The sequence below is a fragment of the Lipophrys pholis genome (genome assembly GCF_963383615.2).
Source record: "Lipophrys pholis genome assembly, chromosome: 3".
Taxonomy (NCBI): domain Eukaryota; kingdom Metazoa; phylum Chordata; class Actinopteri; order Blenniiformes; family Blenniidae; genus Lipophrys; species Lipophrys pholis.
In genome coordinates, this window is record NC_137627.1 from 11,092,280 (window position 1) to 11,117,259 (window position 24,980).

The window sequence follows — 24,980 nt, forward strand, 5'->3', positions numbered from 1 at the left end:
AACACTGTTCTGTGCGGAAATGTTGCCTTGACTTCAATTTCAATACAATATGCATGAAAGGCACTTGGCAGCTTTCCGTTATAGCTGAATAAATGCTCCCAGGTTACCACATTCAGAAATGATTGCTCCATCTCTTTTTCTGACACAACCGTTTGCAGCATAATCTAACAGACAGTTCTTTGGTTTGTAGATCTCATCTCAATTCTGGCTAATTTTGATAGAGTGAAATGTGTATTTATTCATTTTGTATGTTGAATAAACATTGTGCTATTCTTCTATATTTGTCTGAAACTTTTAATGCTTTTCAACATAACCACGTTTAACTACTTCTGTTTTTCATTGCTTATATATTTAGGCTCCTCTGTTTCTTGTTTAGTCCTGGGGTTTTAGTTTGGGATTGAAGTGGTAAGGCAGGGCAAGGCAAATTTATTTACAGAGCACCATTCAAACACGAGGCAATTCACAGTGCTTTACAGTTTGAAGGCCCCAGTTCAGCTCTCTTACGCCCTCTCGTGGGAATCTTGAGTAGTACCACTCAAAGCCAGCAGTGACAGAAACACCAAAGTCTCTTTAATGTGGATTTATCAATAAGTATTTTATGTGGCTTTGTAAAGACGTAATCCATCTACGAGTGCAAAGAAATTCTGATAATGATAATAGTAATAAAACATAATTAATATCATTGTTGTTATAATCAATAATAATAATAATACTAATAACTTTATAATAACTTTTCTTCAGTTCATTTTTCAGTTCTAAGACTGAGATAAATCATTTTCATATAAAAGTAGTTTATTATAAACATTTCTGTTCAGAGATATACATATATTTAACTAATGTACCATGTTTGTTTTTCTTGAACCAGTTTTTTTTCTCCCTCTTTAATTATTTCAAGGCTGCAGCTATGTTTTGATCACAATAATTATTTAATAAAGCCTTTATTTGATTTGACTTGCTTAAACTACTGACTAAATTGTTTGGGCCACCATTAAACATGTTTATAGATGAAGATGACTCGTGCTTTTGTGAAAAATGCTCATGCAGAATGTACACACATAATGTAACTTCGTAACTTAAAAAGAGTTCATATTTATTAATGGAATATTAATTCTGCAATGCTTTTCTTGAAAAGACACACATAAAATCAAATCCTGCATTGCAAAGCGAGTCCTCTTCAAAACAATTGAAACACAAGCCAGTTGTTTGGGTGTTTTACATCTTTTTCAATAGGTTTGGAAGGACAAATGGACACAGTTCATCTGAGGGGAATTTATTCGGCCTTGCTATGGCACAGTGTACATCAACACGTATGATATAGTCATTCTCAAGGTTTGTTGGAGACGCCCTCGACTGAGTCACCTCAAGCTTGAGGTGTAATAGGACCACAGATACTAAGAAAAACAATTGAAATGATGCTCCAATATGAGTTTTACAACATCTGGTAATTTGTTATACATTACTTCAATTCAAAGATAAAATAAAGTTGTAAAAACAAAATCATCGGCATCAGATGATTTATTCAATCTAAAAGTTTGAAACACTAAAAAATAATGTTTGAACATGATGCTACGCTAACGGGAATTAACATGGGAAAGTTGTCTCTGATTACAGCATAGTTATGGCTCTTTACTTCAGCGCTATGTCTTACTCTCTTTGGTTAAACACAACAAAAACAAAAACCTTCAAGATGACTTAAGCTACAGTAGCTACTACACTTGCCATCTCTCCAGTTGATAACAGCAATCCTGCTCGCCAGCTGTGAGCACATGTGGTTCACATAAACACATGATGTACGATGCAAAGAAACCCCCAGTAACAAACAAACAAAGATGTTTTAAAGTAAGAAAAGTGTTTCTTCTTCGGAGTTGGGATTCCCAAGCTGCTGAGGAGACAGAAACACTATAAAAATGCCAGTACATCGAGTTTTATAAAAGTGCTTTGTCCATAAATAAACGACAGAGATGTTCAGCATTTACAGAAATCATATGAAAATAACCATAACCATACAAAAACAAAATTGTACAAACATGATTGTATTTTCTCTGTTGAGCAAACAGGAAATATTGCATGATAGGAACAGCAGTATTTGACAGAATTAATCTATTATACTACAAGCTCATCCTTCATGTACACTCAACAGGTTTTCATTAGCAAGAAAATAGAGTTAGTATTTGTTTTTGTTTTTTCTATAAAAGATAAAGTAAAAAAAAGCAGCATCTTTTTCTAACTCAAATACTGTCAACGTGGGGACTTTAGTAAACAAAACATTGCTGAGGCGTCAGTATGTACAGCATATATGTTTTCACATCTTACTGCTAACGTATAGGAGAGCCTAATAGGTTATGAGAGCCATACTTGTATTTACCATACTTGCATAGGCCACAGTCACGCCATCAATGTAGAAACTGCATATGTACTTGAAGCTGCCAGCTCGACATTTCAGTTTTATTCAAAGTGGTACATATGATCTGTATTGCACACTGCTCTACTTCACAGAGGCTCTATGCATACTCATGGAACAGAATCAGATTTTTTGCTGCACAAAGGTTTCAAGCTTTATGATAATCCGTGCGGTGCACTCCATCACCCGCATTGCCACCTCGGATGTGTATCTGTCATTGGGGATCTGTGGAAATGGCAGCAGGTCCGGGTAGCGGGTCCTCAAACTGTCCACTCCATATCCTTCCAGGATCTGAACGTCATTGGAAAGGCCTGCGAGCTGAGGGTTGTACTCCTCGACTTTTTGAGCGAGGGCAGTTGGTTTCACATCTTTGTCCGACTTTCCTCTCACTGCATAGTCAGCAGCTATCAGTGCAAGCTTTGTGGCCAGGTAGCATTTGAAGCAGACCCACTCGTTGGCGTTTTTATGCAGATCATTGCGAGCAGCAGAATAGTTTGCTCGGGCTTGTCTCAACCACCGGCGGGCCTCCACGGGGTTTCCAACGGTCTTGAAGGTTGGGGGCACAAAGAAACGATGGGAGTGTGATGAACCTGCATAGCTTGTATGTTCCCTGAAATGTTGCCTTTCCGATTTGTGACTCGTTGCTTCTTGGTTCCACGACGAATAAAACCTTTGAAATGAGAACTTCTCTGACTGGAAGCGGCTTGATGATGTGGAGTAAGGTCTCCTGGTAGCTCTGTCTGTGTTCAGCTGGTCAGCCAGAGACTGCTTCTCCATCCTGTTGATCTCGTTCTGTAAATGCTTGAAGACTTCTGTTGCAATGTCAAGATTTTCGGCATTTTTGTCTGGATGCCACTTAAGATACAATCGGCGGATCATCTTTTTCCTCTCCGTCTCCGACAGCTTCCACGCTTGCTCAATGACTAAGGTCACTTCTTTCAGAATCTCAGGCAAAGCGTTAAGTTTGATTTTCTTGGGAGACTGTTTTTGGGGTGGAGGTCTGAGGTTTTCTTTGCCAGCAAAAACAGGAGGAGTCATTCGTAGACCAGTGGTACGACAGTCTGGGCTTGTGGGGGTGGACGGGGCACTCGTGTCTCGCACGTGGCTGCTTTCATCCTGTCTTGAGAATTTGTACAAATCGAGCGAGCTGACTATCTTGTACTCACTGTAACCAATGTCAATCTGGAAGCATTTTCCAAGGAAGCTCGTGTTTTCCTCCTCATCTCTTTCCACTTCCTGAACAATGATGGCATAGGTGTAGGTGGGCTGATAGGCTCCGTATATATCGCCTCCCTCAGAATCTACGAGATAACCAACATATTCCCCTGGATAGAAGACGTTCAGTGGGTCCATTAGGAGTGTGTGGTGTATTTCAGCTGGTATTGGGGTTCCCGGCAGGGGTAGCTCAAGTTGTGAAGGCTCCGTTGAGTCATACTTGACACCAAGGTTGTCCAGCTTCTCTGTGATTCTGTAGATGTCATTGCAGCCCAACATGGCAATCAGATAAGATGTGTCAGAAATCAAGTTGTCTGTGGCTGACTTCAATGTCATGGCAAGTGCCAAAAGAAAGTTAATGTCTTTGCTGTCTGAATGCTGGATGTAGAGGTGAATCACAGCCGTCCCATACCGCTTGAGGAAGGCCAGCGTTTCGCTGCGACTGTGTGGGATCGGACTGCATCCTTTCACTCTCAAAGTTGTCTGAAGTTTTTCAAAACAGGAAACTTTCAGTCCTTCGCAGAGTGCTTTGCACAGACGTATGGCTTTTTCTTCATTCACAAGGTATGCGTTGTCGTTTTCATGCTTCATTATTCTGATTAACCCTGTGATGAACTGCTCGGATGACAGCAACAGCTGAAGGCGGCCCTGAAGTGAACAAAGAGCGCCGAACTGACACATCCTTGGGGAGTCTTCATCAAGCTGCTCTTCAAGAATGCTACTCAACAGTCTGGGCCTCAGTTTTTGAGGAAGTAGCATGATTAGCTTTGTGTGGAACGAGTGATCTTTGCCTAGGTAACACTGACTCATGTCCACAAGCATTTGAACCCCAACATTACCCTGAATCCTGCTCTTGTAATGTGGCGCGTCATCAAACACTAAAGTATTAGATTTTGCTAATCTGCCATCATGGCTTGGCAGATAAAATATCAAATCTCTGAGACTGTCAAGGTCTTTGCGGATTTCGACTGGATCATTGTGAAGAGATTTGAACAATCCTGAAACGACCCTTTTCACAGTTCTCATTTCATTAGGGTCAAGCTGCTTACCCTCTGAACTTCTGTAAATTCGCCACAGCACCTCAACATACTGTTTGGTTGACACAACGTCTTCTGTGCCCAAAAGCTTGAAAAGTTGATGAAAAGTCCCGAGCTCCAGAGGTAATTTGTACAAGTAGGGTTTGAAGTCAGATTCACTGTCCAAATTAATAACCACTTCTTCAGGTTTTAACAATTTCCAGCCATCTTCAACCATGACAAAAGCGACGCCGCGAAGCTGATAACGGAAATCTCTCTTATCAGCATTGAGGAACTCGTACGTCGATCTTAACACTTTGTTCCTGGTTTTCACCATTTCATCATCTGGACCAGATATGTTGCAGATGTTTTTGCAGTTGCTTATGACTTTATCTAGTGGCGGGTCCAGGTTGACACCCAACATGCTCAGCACTTGGTCCAGTTGTTCCTGCCCACTAAGGGTGTTCTCCTCCTGGTCCTTTATACTTGATGGTGTGGCTTTCTCAGGCAGAATGGGACAAGATGTCCAAAGCAAGTGAATAATATCTGTTTGTTTGAATTTGGGATTCACCTGAGACCCACTGAAACGTATTAAAGGTAGTGTGCCACTCATCTCTTGGTACTGAGAATGAAGCTTGACCAGTTCTTTGGGGGCTCTCTCGGGACACAAAAAAGGTATCATTGAGAGTTCTTTGAGAAATGTACCCAGGAACAAATCTGTCCTCTCTTTGAAAATATGGTTCAGAAGAACATCAACCGTGGTTTGCACTTTTTCTTTGGTCCAGCTCTCGGTTTGAGCTTTGATGCTGACCTCTTTAGCAAACTGAAGAATCTGCTGCTGTGACACCTCATGCTTGAGACCGATATTTCTGAGGAAGGTTATCCAAGATGGCAACGATAGTGTCCCATTCTTGGGTTTTGACACTTGCTCTACTTTCTTAAAAAAGTCATTTGGTATGAATGACTTTGCAGGCAGCATGACTTCAAACACCTTCACTGTTTCGTCAGAGAAAAACTTGGTTGGCCTGAGTCTGCTTGAATAGTCATATATGAATGACAAGCCTTCCAATTTTTCATAGAGCTGATCCTTCTTTTTACACGATTCTTCCATTGACAAAAGTATTTCCTTCAAATTGACAATGTGTTCCACCTTGGCATCGTGGGAAAGACTGTCAAACTTCGGCAGGAGATGCTGAAGGTAAATTTCCAAGTCGTCAATTGGCACGCAGCCAAGAAACGTGTACAGCTCCTTCAACTGTGGATTATCGGCCAGAAAGGCAAAGGAGGTTGTGTGAGCCCATTTTTCTATGTCTGCAGTTGGAACGTTTTTAGCAAGAACATAGTTTGTCCCATAGTTAGCAATGCTGATGTACCTCCCACTAACTGATTTGAAGCATGGGAGAAGTTTTAGGCTCTGCGCATCTTGTTGTGTGAGGGTTGTGAGGTTGCAGCTGAAATACAACAGGAGAGCCTCAATGTCCTTCTCTGTCAAGTTTGCAGATTTGAATGCAGACGTCTGTATCATGTACTCCACAGCTTTCAGAACACTTGATGGGTTTTCAATATTTGCTGTGTGTTGTCTGAGAAAAGGCATGATTGGATTCTCTTTGACACAGATTTTGTTGACCGCAAGCTGAATACACCCTGCTTTCATCAGCGTATGAAAGACTTTGTCATTTTGTCCTTGCGGAAATATGGCAATGCTCATCAAACTCAAAGGTAAAAGCACATCGTGCTCAGGTAGAACCAGCCTTTCTCTTGCCATAAATTTTGTGCCAGGTAACAAAGCCCAGTCTTTAAGAATGTCGATCACTGTGTCAAAGCTGGGTTTAATGTCTACCTGGTCCTCTTTAACAGCGATATTCTCACTGATAAAGGTCCACACATTTTTCAACCACGAGTCACTTGCAAAGGTGTCCCTCCATTTCACAGGTGCTTTCGTTCGATACTCTCTCGGAAGAGCGGAGCCCAGTAGCTCTCCAAAGCTGCTGATGTCGAACACTTTTGCAGCTCCTGCATTCAACAGAAAGGTGCTGTACCTGTTGTACAGTGTATTCATGAACATCTCCTTTCTTGATGATATTAGTTCATGATGTGTTGTCAGGAACTTTGGTCTTTTGGAATCAAAAACCTGAAGCATGTTGTCCATCGTTACCAACAGAGGCAAACCCTCGATGTGGATTTCATCCATGTCAATATCTTTGAAACAGTAGTCAACAAGAAGCTTCACGTTATGAACAAGCTTATAGTTTGACTGTTGGAGACGGCAGGGAAGTTTTCCAACATGGCAAGTTGTGTCTGGTGATGAAAACGTAAGGAGAAAGTTACGGACATCACTCGGTGTGACATAACTGACGGGAATACCTGCATCTTCCAAGCACAAGTAGAGACTTGATGTTTCATCACAGCTGTGAATGAGGTTGAAGCCAATATCAAGAAGCAAGGTTTTTAACCGATAGATATTTTCAGCCACAGACTTCCTTGAGGTCATGTTGTACTCGGTATTTTTCAAATGTTGAAGCTCATCTTGCAGCAAATTATCAAAAAAAGCTCTGCCCTTGTTTGTAGTGGACGTATTGACCCATGAAATGTAAATGACAGAATGCACATCAGAGTTGTCAACTTGTGCTGCTCTGACGACTGGAAGCAGACGCTTCTGTTCTGTATGGATACTGATGTATATGGCCTTGACCAAGCAGTACCAATCAGGTTGTATGTCAAGTCTGTTGACCGGGAAAAAAAACAGGTACTTCTTCAATGTATCCTTCACAGCATGAAGTGGTGTTCCTTGTAGTACGGTCAAGGTGGGATCCGGGCCTGGGAAGTATCGACGTTTAAGCTGAATTAGCAATTCCACGCAGGCGGGGCTTATAAGTGATGTCATCAAGTTATTATTCCAGTCGCTCCTCACACCCACACCATTGTCATCTCTCCACAAGTTTCTCCTTGCAGAGTCCAGGGCAAAATGCCCATTGACATGAAAAGGTAAGCCAGTCTCGAGTGAAAGGGGCAAAAAACAGAAGGCTCTGTGGGGTTTTTTGTAGTTGTGGCTTACACATGCAGCTACCCCTCCACGCGGAAAGAGAGTTATGTCTTCATTTTTATGAGCTGAGATCACACTTTTGGAGACATTCTCAATGTTTGGAAAGCCAGATCTGTTGCAGATCATCCATGTAGTTAAATTTCCATCTGTGTCCTCAATGTCCAATGTGTAGGTGATCTGTTGGACAGGGATAGCAGGGAGCGGTTTCTTTTTGGTGACGCTATCAATGACAGAGGCATGAAACTGTTTCCGTTTTAGTCGATCACCATCTGTTATTTTTGCTGTCACAGAATACAACACTTTCAGTTCCCCAGATGCATGATCAACCTCACAGATGGATATTTTCTCCATGTGGTTCAGAAACATCAGAAGCTCTGCTCCATCAGTTTTCAGCTTATCCAGAAGATTTTGCACCATTCTGTCAGATGCAGAGACGGAACTGATTTCTGATGTCCTCGCCATCTCCGTGGAGCGGATGGGGAATCTGAACATTGTACTGCGGTCCAACTTGAAATGAGTTCCGAGGTAAAGATTTAGAACATCTGAAAACTGAGATCTGAAGTCAGAGTCCAAGTCTCGAAACATCCTTCCAGGACTAACAGATGTCGCCCCAGGGGCATACTGTGCATGTGGATCAAAGATACACAGAATGTCATTGTTTGAGATGAAGGATGGGCAGTCAGTTATGTGATAGACTGAGTTGAATCCTATCCCATACTGGCCAGTTTTGCCTGGATTTGCCTCTTTTGTTCCTCTTCCGAGATTCTGTATACCTCGAATATCATCTTCTGTGAAAGGTTGATTGTTGTAAACACAGAGGGCGGGGCCTTGCATTGGAATCCATTTGTCGTCAAATATTCTGTCAGTGGGGTGCGTCCTTGAATCAAAAACAAAATAAATTTCTGTTGCTTTGGCATCGTCTGCATTTTGAAGCAGCTCTTTGAGCATCTCTTTTTCGGACGGATAGGCATTGAGGATGCTTTTGATTCTGCTGGTCAATTTTTCTTTCTGACCAAACTCACTGCCAAGTGGCGTAAAGCATACATTTGAGGCATATCTCTCCAGTGCTTTGTGACGTTTTGGAACAGCCCCCAGTTTCACAGCTACCTCTCTTGGAATATCCCCATGACAGTATTTCACAGAAGAATCTCTGACTTTGATCCAGGGGCAGTCATTATAGCACAGTGATTTTGATGGCTTCAGTGTTAGATTGGAGTCAGGTAACAATATCCCACCATAGTTTGCTTGACAATATTCTTGATTCTTGTCACGTATCAAGCTCCATATTCCTTCACTGATAATTCTGCGACACAACTGGAAGTTTTCCTCGGTAAGCCCTTTTCGCCCACACTCCTCTTTCACAGTTTCAAGAACTGCCGAAAAATCGTCCACTTTGAAACTGGATTGTACCCCAACATTTTCAAAGAGCTCCCGACAGCTGTTTCTGTATTTGTTAGGAAGTTGATAAAGATGTGGAGCTGCATCAAAATTCAGATAGAATCCAACTTTGGAAGGACTGACATATGTGTTTTCCACCAGGATGGAGTTGAAAGATTTCAGCTCCTCAGCGATTTCACCTTTTGCATTTTCATCCTGTAGCATTTCCTCATGAAGATACTTGTAACATGCATTTGTGATGTTTTCCTGATAGAGAGTGACTCCATCGAATGACTCGGACAGCTTTTTAAGCTGACTGATAACTAGCCCAACTGAGGGCTTCCTTATCAGACCAAGACAGTCTTTCACAGCCAGTGATATTGCACCGCAACCTTTGAAGGATGGGGAATTCTCATTAAGGATTGGCTTCATGAGACACACCGTGTCCTGGTGTTCAGTTGTGAAGAGTTCTCTAGCAGAGAACAATGTGGTTGGGGAAAAGTTGTTCCCATGCCATGGGAGAGAGAAGCCTGCAGGCCTCGTCAGGAATGGAAGGAACTTGATGTCCTGAAGTTTTTCCAAATGCTCAGTGGTGCCGGAGTCTCTCATTTTTAGTTTCTCATCAATGAGACTGAGTAACAAACTGCTTCGAAAGCATGCGGCTGTATGGTCACTCTCATTGAGGTCAATCACAGAATGTGCACGCTCAATCAGGTCCTCCCATGAGAGATCGTCTTTGACCATACCTAACTGCACTAGTTTCACTAAACACACTGGGTTCAGATAGTCTTTGGAAGTCCCTTCTGGAAATCTTCCATCATCACATTGGTATAGTTTGGCGACTCTTCCTTCTGGGTGAATGAGTTTTGAAGGCAACACAAGTTCCTTTTTGGGACCAGAGCATGGGATACAAGGAGTAGCCATGAGGATTGATGCAAAATCTTCCAGTTTCTCATTCAAAACATAATGCATCAGTGGATCTCTAAGCTCTTTGTCAATTTCCTGGATGTGAGGGAAAAATACATCTGGAAAGAACTGCTTCTCGGTCAGAGTGTTTTCCATCAACTTCCCTTTGCAGCCTGCGTCATCAAAACCCTCCTTCACCCAGTCAGGCAGTTCAACGGCACAGAGGTTTTGTGAGCCACTCCTCTTGAGGTACTTCAAGAATATCTTGAAAGCAGCAGGGCCAATGTCTGACCTGCAGAGCAATGCATCGTCAAGGAATCTGACATATTTGATTGACACCCAGGTTTGTCCATCTGAGAATACCTTTGCATGCTCGCTGTCACCTCCTTTAGCTATTTCTTGGTAGACACCCTGACTGATCAGGGTAAAGTCGTCATGTACCTGACTTGGATCTGGCCATGCCGCATAGTAGTTGTATTCAAGCAGTTCTCCACTTTCAGCCATTGACCGTAGCATTGCGAGTGCTGCTAAATACGCCTGGACAATGACATGCCTCATGAACACAGAGTTCCACTGTCCTTTGGTGTCAGTCTTCCAAATTTCCTTTCGGTTGGAAGTCACTGCAAAGCAGCCATTGATATGGACAGGCAGGCCTGTTTTGATTCTCAGAGGTAAATAGCAAAACACCTCTCCAATCGGTGTAGCATTTGTCTTCACTGTCCATTTCCGGCTCTCTTCTTCTGAGAGATGAACAGCTACTCCTCCACAAGGCACGAGTCCAAGTCTTTTTCCACTATCGCTGAGGGAAAACTTTAGTGCCTCGTTTGCATCCATGCATGAACAGATGAGCCAGTTGGTGACCTCGACTGCTTTCTGGGGCATCTCATCAGTTAGTCTTCTCGTCGGACCACCTTTAGCAGCCATCTCAAAATACTGGTTAGGATCTTCTTCTGAACCTCGAAACAGTGGGGAATGAAGGTCAACGATGCGTTTGAACACGTTATGAAACTCCTCCACCACAACACGTATAATGCAGCCAGACTTGGGAACATCGGCAGGTACCTTGCTGGTACTGGCTACTTTCTTCATAACTTTTGCTGCAGACTTGAGGATACTGAGCGGTCCATATGATGCTTTGGATGACCACACACTTTTGCTGATCACAACAACATCTTGTGCTCCTGCTGGATTTGGTTCCTCATACTTGAGGTATTTTAAGACCATAGTTCCAACGTGCTGTGTGAACAGAATGAACCGATGGCCACATATGCTGAACTCATCAACAAGCGAATAGATATCTGTGGTGTTGTAGTAAAGACTACTGATTTCACTGACTGATGCCTCCTGCTCCGTTCTGAATGGGAGTCGGAACAGGGTACCACTGTATTTGTAAGGCGAGTCCTGAGCCAATGGAAGCTGGCAGTTGAAGACATTGATGAAAGGTTTGAACTGATTGGGAAATTTCCTCAACCTCTTCTGTTGTTTGCTCCAGTTGATTTTGATCCCTGGATTAGATTTGTCTCTGATGTGCTTGCTGATGTGATTGATGTTTGGATCAAACATGATCATGAACTCTCTGCTCATTATGATAGGAATATCAGTAATGTGATACACAGAGTTGAAACCCAAGCCAAACTTTCCAACTTTGTCCGCTTCGCATCTCTTCACTGATCCACCCAACCGTGTAATGTTCAGAAAGTCTGTGTCTGAGAATGTAGCATTGTTGAAAGACCACAAGGAGGGTCCGTGGCATGCGATCATGCCAGGATCAAGGAGATTCTCTCGAATGTCAGTATTTTTTCTCATGTCGATGAGAAAACTGCACTCTGTTGCACTTGCATCATCAGCATTTTGGAGGAGCTCTTTAAAAATGTCTGCTACGGATGGATATTCCTCCAAGATATTCTTGATTCTCACTGTTAGAGGCTCTTGTTGGCCTGACTGTTCAAAGCCAAGATTTTCAGGGTTTATCAACCTTGTGCTCAAACATGGTACCTTCAGCCACTCTGCAGTTTTCATTGGGATGTCATCATGAACCAAGATGATTGGCTCAGAAGCGTCTTCAAGTAAGTCATTCAAATCATCAACCTTTATGTCACAGTAGGTGCACTCCTGAATCGGCTTCATTGCTAATTTGTTTTGGTCCTTATAACAAAAGATGGGCACATGCATGTTTGTCTCTATTGGTATCTGATTATTGTACAGCCATCTCAAGATATTGATCAAAAGCAGAATATCTCTTTTGCTTTCCTCTTTGATCATTTCTTCTGCACATCTTTGCTGGATGGTGGAAATGACTTGAAATACATGACTTGGGACGACCTCTTCAACTGAACCACAAAACTTGAAGAGCTTGTGAAACTTTCTGATGGTCTTTGGCAGTGAGTAAAGGTAAGGCTGCAAGTCCAGATCAATGAGGGGTTTCAGCACTGTCTGGCCTGGGGACGAGAATGTCTTTCCTGTCCACACCCAATCAAAAGGCAGCGATTTCATTGCTTCTCTTGCATCCTCAAGATGAGCCTGCATGAAACCATAAATCTCAAACAAAATCTGCTGGAATTGATACCAATCTTCTGTGGTGAAAGCTTGAGATTTATGCCAGTCATTCACCGCTTTTAAATGCTGTAAAACTTGATCTACCTGTGGCTCTATAGTGAGTTTCAGTGCTTTCTTCATGCCCGCAGAGGTGTGTTCAACCACTGCAACCGAAGACCCGACGAGGACTGCATGGGACATTTCACACATCTCTGACAAGGAGCAGATATTGAGAATATCTCCAACCCAAGCGAGGGACTTGGGGTAAGTTGGGGGTCTTTCTTTACAGGCAGGCACCCATTTCAGTTTCAGCAACAATGTCTGAGCTTCAGCTGATTTTACCAGCTTCGTTTGTTTGTTTAGGATTTGCAGGAGTGTTTTTGCTTTTTTGACAACGAGCTCCCAGTCAGGTTCCTCGCTGCTTTGTAACTCCTGTATTTTCTTTGCAACTTGAAGTACATCTTTTTCAGTTAGCTGTACCTCATTTCTTAGTCCCAGCTGTCTGAGGGAATGGAGAATGTCTGGAGATGATGTGAAAGTACCTGTGGGAAACCTAACTTTCTCTTCCATGTAGAACAGATGTTGTAAAATCTCAAGGTCCGGATCAAAAACATCTGAGGCTTTGACTAACTTCCCACAAGGCAGCTGAATGAATTTAAGAGCAGAAAGCCATCCAATCACGGTTGAGTTTTCATTCTTTAGAAAAGCCAGATGTTTAAGTGCCCAAAGCACAATTTGAGTCATCTCATCCTTTGTGTAGAAACCATTCTCAATATCCTGAACAATCATCCTCAAACATTGTGTAGTTTTTATTTGTTCAACTTTTAGTATCTTGAAGAGACGGATCGATTCCTCATCAGAGCATGCAGCAAGATTTTCAGATAATTTGACTTCTGGTGGGTACTTGGCCCTGTGATGTAAAGCTCTGGCTCCTCTTAGTGACGTAAAAGCTGCTTTACCTTCAGAGCAGGTTCCCACTTTCTCAAAAATAGAGAGTTCAAGCAGGATATGTTTTTCTCTCTCTGTAATCTCCGACAGTCCTGCGAGAAAGTTTCTGAGTGCAATCTTCTCTTTGACTGAGAAAGAAGCAACCTGGCTCGACAATCGCTGTGTCGACAGTCTATCCATAATCTGCAGAAGAATACCTGGCGAGGATGGGTGAATGTAATTCTTAAGCAGAGGGTGCTGCAAACATGAATCCAACTTTTTTATCACCACCCCTCCAAGCTTTTCCATGACGTCAAGGACTTTCCCAGAAAGTGGTGCTTCTTTTTCATCCACAAAAATGATGGGAGATGGAGTTTTGAGACGCAGAAGCTGAACTACATCCACATTTTCTTCAAGTGGCACAAGTGGGATCAAAGGCATGTCTTCAAAAGTATTTAAATCATCAGCGAAATGTATGTAGAGATGCTTCCAAACCATCTTTAGCCAGGAAACTGAAGGATGCTTCAGCTCTTGGTTTCCAGGTTCCCACTGGACACTAAAATCTCTGGCAGGCCAGGCGGTTGAGAGGATCTCCTTCATGAGTCGCGCTGACCGTTCGGAGTTCATAACTTGTAGCTGAGTACAGGGTCTTCCTGTTATGAGAGAAGGGCACTTCAATTAGCCATGGTTATTTTTTTAAACATGAAGACATATTTTAAGTCAGGCTGACTATAGGTGGGTGAAGTTACCGCAAAATACAGGAAAAAGAATTCAATAATAACTTGATCCTTTAAATATAATGTATGCATGTTATGGGTGTTTTTTTATTAAAATATATGTGAGAGGTAGTTTTCGTAGCTCCTGACTGAAAATACTTTTAGTATAACACACGTTCTTGGGACAGATATCAGGTAATTTATTTCATTTTTTTCTGCCCAATATCAAACACAAGGCAATACAGGAGTTACTTTGCAGATGTAGACCATGCAAACATCTTGCCACACATGCACACAACATTTGCAAGACTATGGTGAAGCACCGTACAGGTAAGTGATAAAATGTTTGATGAAAAACCACAAGTGTCCTGTGAAGATAACTGTGAATGGTGTCAAATCATGTCTGTCTTGTACCTGATCTACATGCACGGCTTGCTTGTTAGTGCCTCTCATACCAGTGAGGATTCTTTGTAAAGAGTTACCAGGGTGAGTATTTAGAGATACACATTAGTTGGGGTTAATAATAATAATAATAATAACTCTGTTTAATTGGTGCCACACACTGTAGTACCAACCTGAGCACCCCCAAAGAGATTGTTGCACTGTAATTAAAAGTGCAGATTTGAGAAATGTAAGATTAATTTGACTGCTTTCTTTTGTGCTTTAGATTAAAAAAATATATTTATATATTTGAACTCCGATGTACAGACAGAGGAAGTTACGGAGGAAGTTCTGACATTATGGCCATTAAAATTAAATCATCACTGGCACCTTTCAGCATAAATGTAAAGCCTGATGAGAGGCAATGATGATGTAGATAATTACTGTTGCAGAAAAAGAAGGAGTGAAACACGTGGTTGAGGGGGAAGCCAGGTAAGGTGCACTGAATCAGCATTTACCCTCTGCATTCAGTCTCGACTGGCAGCAATCTCTAAACAAATGCAATAACGGCACTCATTTTGACTAATCCAAACCTGACAAGTCTGAAAACGAAGAATTACCGTTGGAATGAAAATTATGAATGCACATAATTGAGTTGTTAAAATGAGAATGTATATTAAATATGATACGTTACCTCGGCTTTTGGCAGCTTTCTTCAAACTGCCCATCACTGCTGGCTTGATACTATCGAGAATGAAACGATGTTCCAGCCCTGGGTAGAGAGATCTGAGGATAAAACAAAATTCAATATTATATGTGTGCAGCTTTTAACTTCCAGAGACATCACTAGAACTGCTTTTATAGTCTATACGTGGGAGCTATGACTATTACTATTATTGTTTTGTAAAATTGGGCAACATTGTGGTTTATATTAGAGCTCTTTTGATTGGCGTTTATTTTTAATATATTTACTTTGAATCACAGAGATTGTGTTACATGGATGTGGGCAGTGTTGCTTAAAGATTAATCTAATCACCGTGCATTTACCCAGCTGGAAGTTGGGTAAATCAGCGGGCATCAAAATCACAGCCAGTCATGCGACCACTCAGAACTTTGTAACAAATTTGCATTTCTTTTTTGTTATTTGCTGCTTAGATTAATACATTGAAATCTGTTCCACCAAAAATGTGTCATAAAATGTAGCATGATCATAGTAATTAAGTGTACGGCTGGTGACTTTACCTGGGGTACTCTTCAGAGGCAATGTAAATGGCATCCTTCTCACTCACAGAGGATGAAAATGTTGTGAAGGTCTCATCCTGCAGTGGCAGGAGCTCAAGTCCTATGAGGTCACTGTAGTTGGCGTCACTAAGCACAAACTCCAAAAGCAGCAGCTTCTCCTGCGAGGGACCTTTGTGTTTGCACTTCCTGATCACCTGCCGCAGCAGAGAAGGAGTCACCTTCTTCACTTTAGTCGACTCTGTCAGGTAGGCAGACAGGACAGAATCCACTGCGGCGGGCACCTTCGCCACTTGTGTTCCTGAGCTTTGGAGGTAGTTGATCACAGTCTCTGAAATACCCTTGTCCGTGTCCAGCTCCGAGAACACGGCCTGGTCCACCTTGATCCAGCTCTCACTGAGGGAATAGATGATTTCCTGCTGCAGCAGGTCTTGAAACAACGGCTGGAGAATAGGTTTCCAGCGAGATTTGACCTGCTGGAGGTCTGGCCAGGCCCTGTACGTCCCTGCCGGAGACAATGGAAAATCTTGGTCCTTTTTTGTCTCTAACCTTTTTATGGCCTCAATTACAAGAGTGAAGTAAGCCCTCGGGATGACAGTGACTATAAGCAGCTCATTCCACAAGGCAGCTGGATCCCTCCACTGGTCCACTTCTCTCCACTTGATACTCCGGCGGTTGTCCGTGAGGCCGAAGAAGCCGCTGACATGAACTGGAAGCCCAGTCTCACTCTCCTCTCCAGGAGGAAGAGGAAGGAAACAAAAGGCTCGCCCTGAGAAACCACATGTGGCGCCTTTGTCCTCCTGGTTGAGCCGAGTAAGAGGCAGTGCAATGCCGATGGTCGGCATGAATTTCAAGTCGTCTGCCAGAGAGTCCAGCTCAGGGCACAAACCTCTCCCTCCAACTCCATTACATACCAGCCAAGTCATCCTTTGAGTTTCTTTTGCTGTTTCGTCCTGAGTCTCTATGTTGACCTGGTAGGTGACACACGTGATGGTGGAGCTGGGGACGCCGTTGCTGTAGCCATCTATAGCCTGACCCAGAGTCTTCAGTGCATTTGGTCTCTCTAGCTTATCGTCGGTATTCTCTGTTGCTGTAACCTGAAACAACATGCGCTCCGTCCCGTCAGACTCGCGCACATGCAAGGAGATCTTCTGGACACTTTTGAGGAAGAGGAGGACTGTGTCTGCGTCCGCCTTGAAAGACTCAAAGAGCTCCAGCACTTTCTCTTTGTTGTAAATGTTGCTGCTGAGCTGGGATGGCTTCATGCGCAGAGGGAAGCGGAACAGAGTTCCAGGAAAGCTGGCGTCCTTGATGGTTTTCTCAGAGCTGCCAAAGATCCCAAAGTAGGGAGCAAACTGGTCAGCCAGTTCTGTGATCTCCTTACTGTCCGCCTTTAGGTTCCAGCATTGCCCAGACTCATTCACTCCAAACAGCGTCTGATGAGGGTCCAGCATGGCAATCTGATCTCCACTAAATATGCTGGGAACATCTGAAAGGACAAATCATACTGATGAGAATACAAAGAAAAAAGTTCACATTAGCCCCTAATGCTAATTGCTATTTGTTGCATTAACAAATGCACAAAAATGTAATTATTATCCAGCCTTTTGATAAATTAGATCTCTGGATTGAACCAGGCAACAGTCAGTGAGTGTGCAATGATCCCCAGCAGGGTGAAACTAAACTAAATCAAAATAAAACACAAAATACCAAAAAAACATTCCCAACTCCTGAAAGTTTTGTTGACTCAAAAAGGCCAGATCCAAATATATTCGAAACATATTTCCCTTCTATTCACAGCAGAGGTTTATAAAGTATACTAGCCAATATTAAAGCACTATTTTCTGTTACTCATGTAAAATTACAGAAAAGGATTTGAGGGCCACCTAAAGAAAATGTCTCTGAAATTCTTATCACCTGACTTTTTACGGTAATGTAACCTTATTGTCAAACACACACAATAATTAGCTTTACTTGTACATGTTTGCTTCAAAGTGACCATGACTTAACGACAGGCGCTAGAACAACTGAGTCAATCCACTTTGACTAAAATCAACTTGCAGGGCTGAACATCTCTGGCAGTTGCACAGATAAAAGAACTCCTTGATTCAAAGAGTGATTATTACACATGTTAAAACCATACTAATGCTGTTTGCACAGTTATAACAATTCTCACCTGTGATGTGATACACAGAATTGAAGCCAATACCGAATCGTCCAACTTTCAGGGGGTCATCTCTCTTCCTGCTTCTTGCAATCTCTTGAATCCCATTCCAGTCTTCCCCAGTGAACACGGCATCGTTGTAGACATACAAAGCTGTCCCTGTGGGTAGTAAAAAACTGTTAAAGAAAATCACAGATGTAATCATTTGTATTCCTCCTGTAAATAGCGGCCTTGTCCCTTTCGCTGCAATCAAGAGAGACAGAGCAGGGGATCAGCCGCAGAGCAGCTGCTAGACAATACTTAAGCAGGATGGATTCATGCCAAAACGAGCGCTTGACCTTGTGGCCTCTGATTGAAGAGCAGCGTCACCCATCATCGGGCAATCTTGCTGTGGTTCACTCTAACCACTAACCTTGATGCTGAGCCATGTCAGGTGACCACAAGGACTCCACGCCGTACTCCGTCTCATCGTACATAAACTTGACTTCTGTGGCTCCAGCATCCTCTGCATTTTGGATCAGCTCCTTCAAAATAAAGAGGTCGAGGAATGGCCTTAATCTATAGAAGACAGGATCTTTAGAGTGGAGTGCAGGGTAATGTCTGCCGATCGGGTGGATGCTTTTATCCAAAAAGAAAAAACCTTGCACAGACATGTGGGCATAATTGGACTATATGGACCCATTAGGGCTTCAACCTTTTAGTCTGCAGAGAGTGCAGTGTCATGGTAATACAGCTGACGGCAGCAGGTTGAAGCCAAAACACAAGTCTGCCCTCTGTTTTTGTGCAGACTTTACAGATTTTCTCTGTCCAAATCCCACAGTACTTTGCTTTGTCATCTGCACATAGGCTTCTCTGGAAGAAACTCTCTACCGAGGGTTTCTTATAAGTGTGTTCGTACAATGTAACCAGAGTAAATAACAAATGCAAATGTACTTTTTTTTTTTTTTTTTTAAACTACGTCTCTTTTTCCCTGTGTTCCACAAAACGGTATCGACAGACAGACAGACCTGCTGAGCTTTTAAACACAGGCAGTTGCATTGTTTGGCTGTATTGAATAAATGAATGAGCACATGACCACAGGAAAGTACCCGTTAAAAACAAGAGCTTTTATTTCTATTTTCAGTTCATTGAAACGCAGTAGCAATGTAGCACGGTGCTTACTTTCAGAATTTGTCCTCCTTCGGGGTACCTCCTCAGAATATCCTTCAAAAATTCGACTAACGGAGGTGTTGTCTGTCCGAACCTCCCTGTTAAGGACATACAATAGGGTAAGCGTCACGGTTCTATAAACAGGTTTAAATGCAGACGTTGTGCAGGTGTGTGTGTAATCTCACCTCCTCCCTTTAGGCCTCTTCCCTCCAGAGTGACGGATACTTCTGGGCTTCCTGCAGGCACCAGGGTGCCAATCTGCACCCTGTCATCCAGCTGTTGAGGATTGATGCAAAGACAAGGGTATATAGTAACACACAGCCAGGAGGCACTGCATCGACAACAGTCACCAGCGAGTGGTGTGTATTACACAAAGGTAACAGCATGTGGCGACGTGCAAAGATCCCTTAAATCATGCAGACCTAATTCAAACTTCCAAAATCACGGAACGAATGCTTCAGGAGACAATGATGTCCTATAAGTCCATAAATATTGTGATATATTTAGACAACTTCCTCTATAAACAGTTTTATTAGTCATTACACTCATAAATACTATATGTCTTACAAGCCAGCCAGAATTATAATCTTTTATTTGAGCTGTTTACTGGCTCGTCTTTACATCTCTCGCTGCTGCTGCCGTGCGTTAGTCCACAGTCTTGTCCCGGTGCTTGTTTCAGGATCAGTGCAGCTCGGAGCCTCCCTGTGCTGCTGTTCGGGGCCGTTCAAGGTGACCCTGCAGCCCCACCGCACTCAGCACTGTGCACATGAACATGATGGCTGGGAAACTGAGCTTGTGCACAAGATAAACCCTCCGTCATCACCTTCATTGTGATCGGCTGCCATGATTAACCGGATGAGTCTATGGCAGCATTAATATTTAATGTGGGCGCAGCGCACAGTGCTCACACCTACTGTATTGTACTCTTTGAAGCTTTCAACACTGTGAGGGATTGAAATAAAAATAGAATATGTTGTAATTCAGTCATGTGAAATCTATTATAATTCAAATCTAACATTTGGAAAATGTTTTTATATTATTCTCTTCAAAATCTTCCTTTTAGAAATGCTTAAAACAACACTGAATGAGTGGAAAATGTTGATAAAAATGATTATCAACATTTATTGGGGGGAAAAACACCAAGGAGGTGCTTTCAATGATCCCACTGGAGAAGCGAAGATTATCGGCATAACAAGCAAAACACTCCCTTTAGGAATTTATTAAGTACCTATCTCTTACACTAACACAATAACTTCTTCAGGGATGACCTGCTGGATATTTTTGGCTGAATAATGGGGTTATTTATGCCCTCCACACTATTATAAACCATTCCTTTTCTTTACTCTATGTGGAGTTTTTTTAAGAAGATTGTAAACTATAATCGGAACATTTAGCTAAGAATACAAACAATTTATGAGCCATCTGTATCCTATCTAAGTCTACGTGTGGGAACGTTAATATACAGTATGTTTGTTTTTTTAGTTCTTGGCCAGTGGACTGAAAGCTTCTGACTGAACGTGGCCGCTGATTTACTAGGAAGAAGGATTCAATAACTGACAGTGAGCAGGGTGAGCTCACCTCTCAGTTCCTCCGAAGAAAGCATAGCACTCCCGCTTGACGTACTGCCGCACATCTTTATTCATTTGAGACTTTAAATAAACAGACCTAATTCCACAGGGTACCTATTTTTCCCAGGACGTATTTCCTCACACTGAACTACAGAGCAGATGTAAATCCAAAACTATGACTTTTATTTAAAGCTGACCTTGTGCTGTAGCTTTGTCGGTGTGGCTTGCAGCTAATTCCCGTGAATGGGACTGTGGGGGGCTGCGGCGCACTGACCACCAGCTGGTGCGTTCCATCATCTGAGCCCCGACACACGGGGTCAACTGCAGTCATGTTAGGCCAGTGAACTGTCACAAACTACCACTCCACTTACCACTGTAAATAATGGATGAAATTAACAATGCCAATATGACTGTTTCTTTTATAATATATATATTTTTGAAATGACAAAGACGATTAATTAAACGAGCCTGTATGAAGATATTTGGTTACCAAAGTCAATCATGTGATTTAGCGTTTTTTTTTTAAAATAATTATACACAGATGATTTCCTACAATCTACTTTGTTTAAAGCACGATGATAGAAAGATCATGTTGCCAATGCAGGGCATGAGTCAGATCACTGGACGGCAGCCATCCGAGCTGAAGCTCGATTACACCGCATTACCCAGAGAAACAACACATCACACACTGGATTTATACGGCAGCTGACAGATAACCAACTGCAGCAGCGGATGAGCGTCATCTCGACCAAAATCAGTCACAAGATCAAAATCGGAAGTCGAAATAACTGGCGATACCGCAAAGAAAGTCCACAGCATTTCTAACAGTGGCGGCATTGTGAACAGTTTATTGTGACAGAATCTGTCCTGCAGCAACAAAACAAAGAGTCATTAAACCGGCCTGTTCTCTTCTGCTCACTATTAATGTAATGCTGAGTAGCTGGCAAACGAAAGAAAGCTCATCTTACTGGGAAAAGAATAAATAATCCCAAAATAACTCGACAAAACAAAGATAAAGTGATGCACATAGAAAATAACACAAACAATTATAAGCCAATTTTTTTAGTTTTTGCTTTGTTGTGATGAAGATATGATGCAACAGAAAGTTGATCGCATTCATTCGTCATTTAGAAGTATTTTTACTCTGCGTACAGAAACAAAAGAAGAGCGCTCACCGTCCTCCCATTGTGAGTCAGTCGCTGCTCTTTGACTGGGAGGTCCGTCTCCTCAAAGAGCAACTGTTTGACGTCTTGGACCGACGTGAGGGGAGAGACCTGGTAGGACCTCAGGCCGATGCACTCATGACGAACTGTCACCCGTGGCAACCTATTGGATAACAAAGCATATTATGCTTTATCAGATGAGTGACTTTCACATTGTAAATTAATCTGCTTACAAGGCAGCACCTGACATGATCTCAGTCGATCAGCCGTAGAGAAAACGAGGCGTCACACTGAATCTCAACGGTCGTGGACACGAGATTAGCTTTCACTATTGATCAAGGTTCAGGTTTGTAAGAAACACCGCCGCAATGATTTCTAGAGAGCAGTTTCTTAGAGGGGGGAGGGGTACCAAAGGCGGTGCTACAACATCCCCTTATAATAAATTAATATAGAGTAACTATAGTTCTACTATATATATGCAATAGTTTAAGGCAAATGTTCCTGCACAGTAGAGTCCTAAATTGTTGGATTGAACACAACACATGTGCTCTATTCAAATGTTTAAACCAGTTACATTAATATTGACAATACAAGATTTGCTAATTATATTATATGTGTGGATGTTTTCTTTGATTATCTCGATTTAATGTTTTGTATTTCTACATTCCATTGACTAATTTCTGCGTATCTACCAGTCGCCATGGAACCATGCACAAAAGCTCGAATGTCTGTCATTGCAACAAAACAAGAACAATCTGCTCAGACCAGGGCCGTCAAACATATTTCACTTCAGGGGCAACAAACTTTAAAGTTGTTGTTTGTTGTGGCACAGAGCATTTATTTTCACAAAACCAATCAGTTACTATAGAAAATGACTGCACTCTCGAAGCCAATTTTAATGAAACCTTCTAGTGCAAAATACAGTGAAATGTCCATAAAACGTCTCGTGTTGCCGTTGCATTATGCCACTTTTTACAAATTCACCCTGACCACATGACTTTGGGAGGAATGCATTCATAGCAGCAGCACTGATATCTCAGCCTCCTCGGTCTCAGCGTTGTGTTGTGTCTGCTACTCTTCGGGAATTTGCTTAAAAATCAATGTTTTCTTTGAAATTTTTTATCATTTGCTTGGTGGGTCAGATTGAAGCCTCTTGCAGACTGGTTTTGCCTGACGGGTCTTATATTTGAACCCCCCTGGCTTCAACTTTCTGTCCTAAATGCCTCCAATGGATTCAGTTGTGACAATATAAGACAATGAAGTGAAGCCTGGTTACAATTTTTCATGTTGCTTTTCCTGTTACCGTCACGTAAGAGGTTAACAAAAATATCATGGGCTATTTTTGCCTTTAAATGACATTTATCATCTGATTGGAACCAATACTTTCAATTTGGAACTCATACCCTTAAAAATAACAGAACTGAGGTGACAATATTCAACTCAGTGGCGACTCTCACTTTCCCCGGGTGATTTCTGCTTCTATGTATATGACCATCACACCAGGCAGCTTCCTCTAGACCTGTGTGGCAATGGAGGGGGATACCAAAGATTTTCACTTATGCAAGGCAAACCTGTAAATTATCCTGTCAACGCGTTAGCAGCAATAAAACAAACTATTCCTGCTTGTTCAGCAGCAGGAGCCCTGGACTCAGCAGCAGAGGCCAAACTGGTGCATTGACTGACTGGAGCTGGGAGGGTGTGGCTGTCAGCTCCAGCAGAAGGATGGACTGGGAGGATCCTCTACAAAAATAAATTAATCTGGATCAAAGAAATCCTAATGTTTACAATACAAATAAGTCAGATGCAATAGAATCTTTCTATTAGTGGTGTGCAGTCTGAATAGCTGAGGTGTCAGAGGGTTCACCAGCTGCAGATATGTGTTAGATGCAGGCAGGAAGCCTTCCCGGCACTTAGAATAAACTCACCACGGGTCTGGACAGTGTGCCATGTCGCTGCTGTGTTGTGTCCCAGCTCAGAGACGCTCATTGGACTATCTTCTCCTCTCAGCGCAGGGATACTCCGCCTGGAAAACTGCTGCAACAAGGCGAGAAAACGGAGTGAGACACCTGCTCGCTGACACTTTACGGCGTTAGACACTCAAAACAATTCAAGGCCGACAGAGCCTGGGAGGATGGATGAGGTTCAGTGGGTAGGACCGTGCGGCTCACAGTGAGCCGTACATCCCCCGGAGCAGAGCCGGTGTTTGGCTTTAGCCGCTTTGAGAGCTCACTCACTGGTATCTGTCCGCCGCGCTGCCTTCACGGTCCTCCCAGAAAGATCACACATTTCACCACCGCCGCTGTTCCTGGAAGAAACGACAACAACAGCGAGTGACATGGCCGGTTTCCCTGCAACAACACAGCGACTCCTTCAAAGGCGATGTTCTAATAATAATGAATTACACACCGGGACGGGAGGAGAGAGGGAGAGGAGCGGAGACTAAAGAGGAGCGAGAGGATTCCCTCCTCCTTAACCTCCGCGTCGTCGTAAATCCTCTCAGCGAGAATAAACAGCCCCGACTGAGATGTCTCGTTTACCAAAGAGTCTAATAACGTGTCTGAGTGTAAAATCTGATGTATTTGTTTTCTAATCTTCAACCTTCAGATAGTATTTAATGACTCAGCAGCTCCAGAGGGCCATAATAGAGTTTACCATTCGCGCATGCGCAGTAGCTTGTTGTGAGCAATCTCTTAACAAGATTTGTTTAAGTTTCATTCCTATTTTTTTTCCCCACTAAATTGTGCTTCTTGTAACCTCAGTCTGTGAGTCAGTTTCTCCTTTACAAATATTTCACTTCACTGCTCCACAGACGGTGGTTTTACTTTGTACTATTTGCGCTTTATGAGTTGTTAGTAACATTTTGAGGCACTGTTTGAGATATTTATGAATTGTCTTCTGTCAAAGTATAATAAATACTTCACACTTTTTGTTTAAAACATTTTAAGCTTCGATGAGTAGCACCTTTACACTATGATTGACTAGGACTGCCACCGTGTACGTTAACACCAACAAACTAACCCAGATCTCTAAGGTAGTGGCCTACTCATACATATGATGAGTGGTTTCTAACAAGGGCTTTCATAATCTAGGCCTGCAGGCAACACATTTTGGAAAAGAAGTGCCTCACACATCACACACAGGCTTTTTTTTAGTTTAATTGTTTTTTTGTTTTTTTGTTTT

General features: G+C 42.5%; 1 protein-coding gene across 1 annotated transcript; it reads right to left on the reverse strand.

Annotated features, from left to right (window-relative positions):
* Positions 1 to 1,254: 1,254 nt before the first annotated feature.
* On the reverse strand, positions 1,255 to 24,180 carry sacs (sacsin molecular chaperone). The gene is made up of 9 exons (XM_080458946.1): positions 23,726 to 24,180; positions 21,813 to 21,963; positions 19,255 to 19,345; positions 19,082 to 19,167; positions 18,333 to 18,444; positions 17,933 to 18,079; positions 15,760 to 17,245; positions 15,212 to 15,303; positions 1,255 to 14,073 (listed from the first exon to the last, which is right to left on the reverse strand). The coding sequence occupies exons 1-9, from the start codon at positions 23,746 to 23,748 to the stop codon at positions 2,525 to 2,527; spliced, it is 13,737 nt and encodes a 4,578-aa protein (XP_080315072.1). The 5' UTR covers positions 23,749 to 24,180; the 3' UTR covers positions 1,255 to 2,524.
* Between the last annotated feature and the right edge of the window lie 800 nt (positions 24,181 to 24,980).